Below are 11,856 nucleotides of genomic sequence, written 5' to 3'. Positions count from 1 at the left end.
GACCTTTTAGGTGGTTTCTACCCTTTGGCTATTGACGATAGTGCTACTAAGAACATGGGTGTAGTGCAGAATCATTTTAATGATACAAGCATTTGTTGGCAGAGACTAAATGCAGGAATGTTAGCAATCATTATTTTGTGATGGAGATATGACAGGTGAGTCTTTTTATGTTATTAAGAGCGTTGGGCTTTAGAATTAAGCAACCTGCCTGTTTCTTCACGTGTAAAGTGAGGAAAATAAAACTTACCTAATTGAAGTATTGTGAAGAGGGAATGAAACATTTGTACTTAGACGTTTGTGGGGACATAAGTACTGAACACATAGAATGTTTTTTAAAAATCTTTTTTGTTTTCACTTTTTGGAGACATTTACTGAAAATATTTCACCCCAACGCAATAACATTAGTGTTATTAAACAGGCTTTGGTGTTGTTTGAGAGTGTATTTGTATGCCATGAACTTAAGATGCATGTTTCTCTTTGCTCACAGTTATTTGGGCTGGTGCCAGTCAAAGGCTCCCCAGTTGTTTGATGTGATAACATCACTTTGACTTAGTTCTAAAACTTTACTCTCCCTCCAAGTTTCAATTAAAATAATGTTCCAAGTAGCGTTTTCTCCAGCCCTCTGCCATAGATCGTCTCCATTTGTCCTTGTTTCGGCACCTCTTTACGCACTGCATATGCAACCATCCAGGTTTTACATTTTAGGAAATGTACAAAAGAAACGGAGGGACGGGTCAAGGGCACAGGCTTTCTCATAGATACAGCCAGGAAAATACTTTGCTATCAGGTTTTTCCAAATATAAAAAATTGCCTCCAGAACATCTTTCTTTGTACTCCCTAGAAAATCTCACATTTTATTTTTCACTGAGAACTCTTAATTTCTTTGCCAAATGTGTACACGTTGAGCACGGCGGAAGGGTCACCGTCCGGGGTGGGGAGGGGCCTCCCCGGGTTTGCAGGGGCTGAAGGCGCGTCGTGAGCCCCGGAGCTATCCCAGCGCGGGAGTTTCGAGGGGAGCTCGGGGACAGTTAGGGTGTCACGTGGGAAGGCCGCGCGGGGACAGGCGTTTGGGGCTCGAGTGCCCCCGGGGAAGCCGGTGCCAAAGGGCCGCATACCTAGTGTCCAAACCTGGGAGTTCCCTAGGGCTTTGAGGGGAGGGGAGCGCGCCCGCCCGCGCCAGCACAGGTGTCCGCGGGGCGGCGCCGAGGCCCTCGCGGGCGGGAGGGAGGGGCGGGCGCTCCAGTGCTCCGGGGCCCGCGGCCCGAGGGGAGGTCCCCGCGAGGTGGTTCTGGGCTCCTCCTCGGCGCTCAGGTTTCCTCTTCCCGCCCGCCGGCTGCTGGCTGCGGCACCGCCTCCGTCCCCCTTCTCCCTCCCTCCCCGCGGCTGGGCCCGCTCTGCGGCCTCCTCCCGCTCGCTCTCTCCGTTCCCCTCGAGCCTCCGAGGAGCCCGCAGCTGCCGGGCGCCCGGGAAGATGGCGGCGGCGGGAGACGGCGGCGGCGAAGGGGGCGCGGCGGCGCCGGGGTCGGGGCTGCGCTGGCCGAGCCCCTTCTCCGAGGCGCGCGGCGACGCCCGGGGCCCCTTACCCGCGGCGCTGCACCCGGAGGAGGTCGCCGCGCGGCTGCAGCGGATGCGCCGGGAGCTTAGCAACCGCAGAAAAATCCTGGTGAAGAACCTGCCCCAGGACAGCAGCTGCCAGGTACGGGGACGGGCTGCGAGGCGACGCGTCCCCGGGGGCTCCGGCGCAGCAGCTGCAGAACAGAGCTGCCCCTTAGGTGTCCAGGCTGGTGCCCGGCGTCTGCGAGCGGTCCGGGGGAGGAGGGGTCGTGCAGAGTTACGAGCACCGTCCGTGGCTTTTGCAGAGCCCCCCGGTTTCTGAGCCCGCGGTCGCCCCGCTAGGGAGGCACGTTAAGAAACTGAGGCTCGGAGAGGCGAAGGGGCTTGTCCAAGGTCACGGGAACCCGGAGCGCTGTCTCTTAAGTCCGGCCGGTTCCAGGATCGTGTGTCGCGGGAAGGGTTTGGGGGAGTAGATGAAGGAGAGTGGCGGTGGGCTGCGGAGCACAGTTTGGGTTGGGAGGGGGCGGAAACCAAGGCTTTGGGAGCAAGTTGAACGGGCGCAGGGTCCCCCAGAGTTCTCGGGACCTGGGTGTGCCTTGGGGGCGGGGTCACGGGAGAGCGAGGAGTGAGTTTTGCTGCTGTTTGGAGCACTTGCCCGAGTTTGTATGAAACAACTCTGTCCCCTCAGTCTGCTAAGACCCTGGTTATAGAGGTTATCACAGCGCTCTGGGGAGCCTTGCTGCCGTCTTACTGACTCCGAGAAGGCTTCGAGATAGGTTTCTCTGCGTCTTTGAACCAAATTAACTGTTGCTTTAAGTTCTCCATCTAATTGACTTTACCATCACCACCCCCCCACCGCCCCCGCCTCCTGGATTGCCAAATTAACATGCTCGTTTGCTCATTGTAAGAAAACTAGAAAACACAAAGAAGCGCAACGCAGGGTGGGAGTGGGATAGAAATCACAGGTATGTTTGATACTTAAAGATAACACCGTTAACGTGAAATACTATCTATCTTTCCATGTGTGCATGCATTTTTTTTTAAACCAAAAAAAACCCCGAATTTCTTTTGACTGTTCAGGGTTTCTTCATTGTCTAGATGTTCACGTATATTTAACATTTAGCTAGAATTTCTATATTTTGTGGGGATGGGGAGGGTGGGCTGTCCTGGTGGTTGCAGATTTGAGGCAATTAGTGTAGCTCCCTCCTATACTGGGATGCATGGTATTCCGTGTGTGTGGGGTTGGGGGGTGGGGGGTGGAGGGGTGGGGGGGTGCTGCCTGTTGATAATTGCAGCGGTTCTTCCATTAGATCCGTTAAATAATGAGACCAGTGCCTTGCTGCTTTGTAATTAGATCTTACATAGCCATTCACAATAAATGTGAGCATGTAACCTTGTAACCCATATGCATGAAGGGACATTTTGTTTCAAAAAAGCAATGTAAAAAAGTCTCTGTCAGTATTTGTACATCTCATCCCTCTTTCAACTCTTTGCATTATTGTCCACTTCCCCTCAGGCGGGTAATGTTTTGTAATACTGTAAGGACAACTGCAATGGACTGATTTCATTGAAGCAACTTTCCCGTGCCCACGCAAAGAGAGGACAGCAAGTGAGCTCAGAAAGAGGGAGGCTTGGAAAAGGCAGATGGCATTAAAAAAAAAAAAATTGAAGGAATAGTTTTATGTGTAGGTAATCTAGAAGAGAGAGGAGTGTCTTGATTTCCTTTGTAGAATGTCAGCTACTTTTGCTATCACATTTCTTTGCATTAATTCTAAAAATATTTGAACCATAAATTTTAGACATTTCTATTTTTTCTTTGTTGTTGGTATCTTTCTCATCTCCTGTCTTAAGAAACTTGGAAAAAATATATCAGAGTCCAATAAAAGGAATAGTTAATTACTTGTTAGTGATGGAGAGAGGTTTTATGAAAATTACACTGATTTATATTTTTGAGATAGTCTCCCTCTGTTATGAATTTATGTATAATCTCAATTTTAGGATTTTCTGTAAGATAGATGGAATTTGAGCAAACTCTGGGAGAAAGTGAGGGACAGGGAACCCTGGCGTGCTGCAGTTCATGGAATCGCAAAGAATTGGGCTTGACGTAGTGACCCAACAACAACGATAAGGTAGTAAGCATAAATTATCAAATGAAACTGGTATAAGATCTGTATATGTAGATGAATCTTTTATGACAAGTAAAGTATCTTAAATTTTTATGTTAAGTTAAATTTTTATGCCAGGTTTTTTGAGAACTGAAGAGTTTCATCTGTAAGCAACAGAACAAACCGTTATTAGCACCTGGAATACTGGTTTCCAGACTTGTCCTAGTCTTTATTTTTTGTGTGATCATTTCTATAATGAAATATTTTAAGTATTTCTGATAGTGCAGTTTAAAATTTAAACAGATCAGTGTTAGATTACAGATAACATTTGCTTGAGTAGTGTGTTTTTCTTTTTTCTATTGTCTTCAGTACTTGTACTGTTCCTAGGTTTTCTGATCACAATCATAACTACCAATAGTCTGTGTTACATAAATAAGTAGAGTAGGCCAAATATGCTAATTTTTATAAGCAATTAAAAGACACTTTTCTTCAGAATATTTAAAGTTAAGAATTGCTATTTTTACTAGTCCAATAAAATTAACATTTACTTGATCTACTTCTCAAGTTGGAATATTTCCATGAATGTGTTCTGTAAATATTTTATGTTTTATTTCCCATAACCATTCTAATTCTGATTTTACCTAGTGGCTGCATTTTACTGTCAACTTTACTAGTGAAGGATTAAGTTTAATTTTATTTTGTATTGTTTAGCCAGTATCACCTAGATAAACTCCTATTTATTCCTTATAAAGTGACTAACATGGTTAAAAAAAGTTAAAAGACTAGTTTTTGTCCAATTTCTAAGTAATGAGATATTTTAAATACCCAAATTCTTGTTCTTTTCTAGGAGAAGCTATGTTGATTCATCCATTTATTTGGTAATATCACATTAAGGATCAAAGTCATTCCTAACTCGAGTTCTCAAACTGTATAGTCATGTTTCTAGAAACGCTGTGTTGGTGATTGATCAGTAGGAGCCCAGTGATTTCTTCTTAACATTTTGAAAACGTGGACATTTTCTTAATTAAACATAGTTTCTTAAATCTTACTCATGTTTTGTTTAATTTTTGGTATAAGAGATTTACAATACCATCCCACAGCTATACTCTTCCTATGATTAGAAGACATACAATGTTATTTTTAAGTTCGAACTTTTAAAGGTACAAATATCAAATACCTTACAGTAGTAGAAATACTTGCTCTAAAAAAAGGAACACCTTGAGAACTAATAAGTTCTCAAAAGAATAGTTACCGCCATCAGTCAGGTGCTTCCTGGTGACCATCGTATGCTTTCTGGAGTCCTCCCAGCCCTCTGTGTTCTCATAGCTTCAACTCTGGTTCATATCCTTTTCATTTCTTGCACAAATTTACAACTTTTCTGTTTGTTGCCTATTCTCATTACTGTGCTATCTTCTAGGTTTTAGCCCATCCTGTTCCACTTCCCTGAGAGAGCGTCCCAAAGCACAAATCTGACCATGTCACTCTCCTATTAAAACAACAACAAATCTTTGGCTCCCCATTCCTGTTCCCAACACTGATTCTCAAACTTTCCTTCAATTCTCCGTTATTTGTCTCTTTTCTTCAAATTGTAAGGAACAGTGAACCTGAATTAGCCTACTGCAAGTGAAATTCCTTTGAAGCTTCATGTCCTGTCTGAAAAATTCACATTGATTTTATGTTCTAGTAAAGTTGGATTTAATATAAAAACAATGACTTCAACTCAGTTAACTTCCCTCCAGATCTTTTTTTTCATAAACTTGACACTGAAGGAAGATCCACTGTCTTTATCCTGTGATTTTCCACACTCTGGTATTACCATGGAGTACTCAGACATCACTTGAGAAGCATGACATACTAGGATAGAAATGTAAGGCTCTAGCTTTTTGTAACTTGGCCCCTGCCTACATTTCTAGTCTCATTTTTTTATTGGTCCTGCCCTGGATTCAACTCTAACTTTTTAAAGCCACCTCAATCCCTCAGTATTCCATCCCACTGTGATAATGATATTTATAGTTATGTCTTTGAATGTATGTGTTTTGGAATGTAATTGTAGTGATTTATTTATTATGACTAATATTTACAATAATTACTATCATTATTTATAATGAATAATAACGATGCTGTGAACACTGGTTCTTATTCACTGTAGCCATTGTGTATATGTGTGTGTCTATATGTGTGAATAGTCTTTTGCAACTCAGACTTTAGAATTTTGATTAGTTAAGGTAGTGCCCTAATATGTGGATTTTTAAATTGTATTTCTTTTTTTTTTAATTGTATTTCTATAAATTGTGTATATTTTATGATTAACCTGATTCTGTTTCAGTAGCATTGTTACTAGGGTTTCAAAATGGAGAAACAGTGGTATTTATTTCCTATATTGTTTGAGTTCATTCAGGTTTCTTTCTTACATATTGTATGCGTGTATTTTTTCTTTGTTGTATTTATTTTAAAATCTGAAAGACACTGTGTAATTAGAAAATGTGAAGTACTTGGGCTAATAGCCAGGATTGGTAAATAGAAAAAACACTCTGTTGTCTCTTTGGATATTAGTAACTTTCATTTCATGGCAAATAGATGGGGGAGAAGTGGAAACAGTGAGAGACTTTATTTTCTTGGGCTCCAAGTCACCACTGCAGGTGGTGACTGCAGCCATGAAATTAAAAGACATTTACTTCTTGAAAGAAAAGCTATGACCAACCTAGACAGCATATTAAAAAGCAGAGACATCACTTTGTCAACAAAAGTCCGTCTAGTCAAAGCTATGGTTTTTCCAGTAGTCATGTATGGATGTGAGAGTTGGACCATAAAGAAAGCTGAGTGCCAGAGAATTGATGCTTTTGAACTGTGGTGTTGGAGAAGACCCTTGAGAGTCCCTTGGACTGCAAGGAGATCCAATCAGTCAATCCTAAAGGAAATCAGTCCTGAATATTCATTGGAAGGACGGATGCTGAAGCTCAAACTCCAATATTTTGGCCACCTGATGTGAAGAACTGACTCATTGGAAAAGACCCTGATGCTGGGAAAGATTGAAGGCAGGAAAAGGGGACGACAGAGGACGGGATGATTGGATGGCATCACCGACTCGATAGACATGAGTTTGAACAAACTCCGGGAGTTGGTGATAGACAGGAAAACCTGGTGTGCTGCATTCCATGGGGTCACAAAGAGTCAGAAACAGCCGAGCAACTGAACTGAACTTTGATTTCAAAGTGCTCTATTATGGTAGTCAATTGAGAAGCTTGATGGTTAATTCATGGAGGCCCATTTGAAAGCATAGCACTTTTTTAGAATAACAAACCACCAAATGTAGGAAACTCTGGTTGATTTTCTCCTTAAATGCTATTTATTCCCACTTTTTTTTTAATGTTAGAAACCAATAGAGTTTTCTCACATACTTTGTGTTCTTTAACTGTGGGATTTAAAAATATACCTTATTTGTTTTCTCTAACAATATATTCAATAATCATTGCCTCGCTTTAAGCTGGGGCTGTTAATTCATCACTTTTTCTTGACAATAGCAGGATGTTTTTACATTATGATATCATTCTTTTTCTTACTGAGGATGTCATTTTACTTACTTCAAAAGTTACTTTTCTTAGTATAGTAGTTTCTACTACTTTAAAGTTACCTATCGCGTTTTCTTTTTTTAGTGTAATCACAATTGACTACATCGTGGGGTTCTACATGTTTCCTGTGTCCCAGTGTAACAAGGACTGAAAGCTGCTAAAAGAATATATTTCTACATTTCTGGGACACCACTGGCTCAGTGAACTTCTAGTCTTGGCAGAAATTCTTAAAAAGTGTTTCAGCAATGCTTATTCTTGCTCTAAAAACACATTTGAGAAGAGGAGTACTTTGTGGTTAGCATCACAATGCTGAGTGTTAACGAGCAATCTAGAGAAGTTTCAGGTGATTTATAGACCATTCCCTAATTAATGAATGAGTTATGCTTATAAGTTATTTTTGGACTTGCAATGTGTTTTCCCATAGAAGGGATATAGTAGGTGGTATTTAGCTTTGCTGGTTAGCATTTTAACATTTATTTAAGCTATGATGCTTCTAAAGTGTAAGATTACTCTAAATAGTACAATAATATCTGGTTAGCTTTGTGCTGGAGCAGAGACTTCCAGTTTTCAGTCATTGATGGGTGCACCTGTGTCTTATGTGAGATGCTCAAGAAGGGGCTACATTTAAGGGAACTGTTCTTTAAATAAATAAGATTCAGAAGATCAGGGCAGCAGTAAATGAGATCAACTCTAATCAAAGGCTGTTGCTGCTAAGAGGTTTACTAACCCCCTGAGTTTTGTCTCTTGATTCTTCTATTTGCACTTACTGTCCCTATATTACAGCCAGTAACCCTTAAGGGTCTCCAGGGCTCATGTCTCATCTGTGGGCAAAAAGCTTTGTGCTTAGCCCAGCTAGAACAGGCTAATGAAAGAATATTATAATATAAATACAGAAAACCAGATCATCTATAAATTTAAAGATCTATAATTGCTTATTAGAAATCCTGGGTGTGTTTTTACTTCGTTTGCCTAAGAAGCAGTTGCCTTACTCACAGGGGATAGTGTTCAGTGAGGGTTACTGAATGAGAAGTGGGAAGATCAGATGACTTAGAACATGTGTGTGTGTATTATCAATTTTGGCTCATGATTATCTGCAGAAGACAGTCCTTGGTTGCTATACCGAATATCTTCGACTTGTTTCTCCAGACCTTTCTCCACCCTTATCACCTGCTTTGTGTCCTTGGAGGCTGACTTTGCTGTGGGTTGCACTAACAGGGCTCTCTCATTCTCTTGTTTCTGATTGCATTTGGCCAAACCTCTCGTGGGAGATCAAAGCGTGGAGGAGAGAAAGAGTGAGGCGTTTATTCACCCAGTTCCCTATCTTCCAGGTTACCTGGGGCTTGGTTGGTTCCTCTTTCAGAGGTCACAGTTTCTTTCCAATGGGTCTCTACATGCAACCAGAGGTGGCTCAGCTGGTGAAGAATATGCCTGCAATGTGGGAGACCTGGGTTCAGTCCCTGGGTTGGGAAGATCCCCTGGAGAAGCAAATGGCAACCCACTCCAGTATTCTGGCCTGGAGAATTCCATGGACTTGTATAGTCCATGGGGTCACAAGGAGTCAGACACAACTGAGCGACTTTCACTTTTATTCAACTAGGTTACCTGGGTGGTTGTAATCACTCCCCTTGCCTAATTAGGCCTGGAGGTTGTAGTGGACTGACTGTTGCTAACCATGGGCTTTCTGTGAACTTTTAAAGATAGTCTCTTTCAAAAATTCTCTCCAGCTACTTAGGGTTTGAGTGTGCAATCTGTTTCTTTCGCAGACCCTGATGCTATTGCCTACCTTCTCAGTCTCCTTTTTTCTTCTTGTTTTCCCTAATAGCGCCCAGATCTTTCTCTGAGGACCTACCCCTCCCTTATTTAGTGATGTGATTTGACTGGGTTTGCTCTCTGTCCCCATCTGTGCAAGTGACATAACCAATGAACGGAATTCTTCGCTTTTGCCATTGTAATTGTTTAAAGGATGGGCAATAACCTGGACCTATGCCAGTCAGCATAGGGGAGTCCCTTGGCCATGGTGATTATTTCAGCCTGGTATAATAAAGAAGCTTAGGACTTTGGTTGTTAAGATAAGTAATTCTTTCTTTGCATGGAATATGAATGCAGAGACTCATTGCTCTGATTCAGCTGACATTATGAGGACAAAGCAGACATCCAAAGGAGAATTGACCTGAAGAGAAAGAAAGAAGGAAGGAAAAAGAGTAGAGAAGCTGAGCTAGAACCCTGGTCAAACTGTGTCTAAAACTTGACCTACCTTTGAATTTCTTAGTTATATAAGACTCTAACTTCCCTTCTCCTCCTGCCCTCAGTCTTTCCCAGCATATCAGGGTCTTTTTCAATGAGTCAGCTATTCGCATCAGGTGACCAAAGTATTGGGGCTTCAGTATCAGTCCTTCCAAAGAATATTCAGAATTGATTTCCTTTAGGATTGACTGGTTTCATCTCCTTGCTGTCTAAGGGACTCTTGAAAGTCTTCTCCAGCACCACAGTTGGAAAGCATCATTTCTTTGGTGTTCAGCCTTCTTTATGGTCCAACTCTCACATCCATATATGACTACTGGAAAAAGCATAGCTTTGACTCTATGGACCTTTGTTGACAATTTGTTGGCAAAGTGATGTCTCTGCTTTTTAATATGCTATCTAGGTTTGTCATAACGTTTCTTTTTCCAAGTGGATCTTATGTTATTACAACCAATAGTATCCTAAATAATACAGAATTTTAATTTAAAAAACATGAAAACTTAGTGGAAAGGATGGCAGAAGACATTTTATCTAACCCTTTGGTTGAATAGTGTGTTAGTTGCTCAGTCTTGTCTGGCTTTTCACAACACCATCAACTGTAGCCCACCAGACTCTTCTGTCCATGGAATTCTCCTGCAAGAATACTGGAGTGGGTTGCCATGCCCTCCTCCAAGAGATCTTCCCGACCCAAGGATTGAACTCGGGTCTCCTGCATTGCGTGAATATGTTTGCAGGGTCCTAAACACATGGATTCCAGCACATTTTTAACACATTTAGTCTCAAAGAAATCACTTCTTTGTAAGATATCCTGCTCCATCTTCAGACAGCTTTTGTTGTTATAAATGTCTTATTTATATTAAATATATAAAATCTATTTCCCTGAAATTTTGATTTCTTGATCCAACTTTTCTCCTCTAGTAGCATGGAGAAATTATGGTATTCTCTTTTTTAACTTACAGGCTTGCTTCCTTCAAACCACTCCATTTAGAACATGAGTCTGAGTTGCCTCACCGTCTTGTTTATTTTTCTCTAAACACACACCACTATCATTTTGTTATTGGATCTCTTAAAATGTGGCACTCAGAGTTGAGTATAGTAGTCTAGCTGAAATCTCCTTATCATCCCTCAGCTGGAGCAAAGTCTCCTTTCTCTGAATTTCTGTAATAATGATAATAACCTTTGTTTATTGGGGGCCTGCTGTGGTGGCGCAGTGGTAAAGAATTCGACTGCCAGTGCTGGAGATGTGGATTCAATCCCTGGGTTGGTAAGGTCCCCTGGAGAAGAAACGGCAACCCACTCCAGTATTCTTGCCTGGAGAATCCCGTGGACAGAGGAAAGTGGAGGGCTACAGTCCATGGGGTTGCAAAAGAGTTGGACAGGACTTAGCACCTAAACAACTGTTGCTAGGCACTGTGCTGCTTTTGCATTATGTTTAATCCTTTTTCCAAGGCTGTAAGATCAGCATTTTTCAATTCTCATTTTATTGATAGGGAAACAGAGGTGCAAAATTAATGTCAAGCAGTCCGTGCAGTCATTCAGCTTATTGGTAGAGTGGAGAAAAGCTAATGTCTTTTTGATTCCAAAGTTATATTCTTAACCCACACTGTGTTATGATTGTAATTCCCATACATACACTGTATCCGAAGTGTTTCAAAGGACAGGGGTTATGTAATATTTACCTTGGTGTCGCCAGTGTTTAACCCAGAAGCTGACACATTGTTCCAAGGGAAGTTTAAAACAGAAGGAGACTGCCCACCTCTTTGTTCTAGAATGCTATGCTTCTGTTAATGTGTCTGGCACATGGCAGGTTTTCAGGATTAGTTTGTAAGATGAACACATTTTGCATTGTAAGATTGTGTTAGCTTTTTTGGCAGTGAACTCCATTCACATATAATTATTCTATCAGCCAGCTGTTTATGGCTGTGACTAGGCTGAAAGCTGTAAACCCCCTCTCCAGAAAAGTTCCAATGTTCACGTGCAGGTCCCTCAGTCGTGTCGGGGTCTTTGCGACGCCATGGACTTATACAGTCCATGGAATTCTCCAGGCCAGAATACTGGAATGGGTCGCCTTTCCCTTCTCCAGGGGATTTTCCCTACGCAGGGATTGAACCAGGGTCTCCCACATTACAGGCAGATTCTTTACCAACTGAGCCACAAGGGAAGCCCAAGAATACTGGAGTGGGTAGCCTATCCCTTCTCCTGTAGATCTTCCCAACCCAGGAATCAAACTGGGGTTTCCTGCATTGCAGGCGGATTCTTTACCAACTGAGCTATTAGGGAATCCCCTCTAATGTTCATAGGCACATAGAAATCTGCATGTAAGTTAAAGGTGCTATGGATCTCTTGCAATTTACCTCTGATCTCATTCTGGGAGATTTTATACCTAG

At 42.1% G+C, this 11,856-nt stretch overlaps 1 protein-coding gene across 3 annotated transcripts in view; it reads left to right on the top strand.

The window, feature by feature from the left end:
• Window positions 1-1,336: 1,336 nt before the first annotated feature.
• The window catches only part of RAVER2 (ribonucleoprotein, PTB binding 2), a 136,616-nt gene continuing 126,096 nt past the window's right edge, over window positions 1,337-11,856 (top strand). For 2 of the 3 annotated variants that reach the window (XM_055585588.1, XM_055585587.1), the window contains exon 1: window positions 1,337-1,696. In XM_055585588.1, the coding sequence (XP_055441563.1) occupies window positions 1,472-1,696 (225 nt within the window). In that variant the 5' untranslated portion in view covers window positions 1,337-1,471. The remainder of the gene's footprint in view (window positions 1,697-11,856) is intronic. The other variant, XM_055585589.1, reaches the window with a different exon arrangement.

The sequence above is a fragment of the Bubalus kerabau genome, chromosome 6 (genome assembly GCF_029407905.1).
Source record: "Bubalus kerabau isolate K-KA32 ecotype Philippines breed swamp buffalo chromosome 6, PCC_UOA_SB_1v2, whole genome shotgun sequence".
Classification (NCBI taxonomy): Eukaryota; Metazoa; Chordata; class Mammalia; order Artiodactyla; family Bovidae; genus Bubalus; species Bubalus kerabau.
The sequence above is the reverse complement of the archived record's forward strand: the minus strand, read 5'-3'. Positions and strand labels throughout refer to the sequence as shown.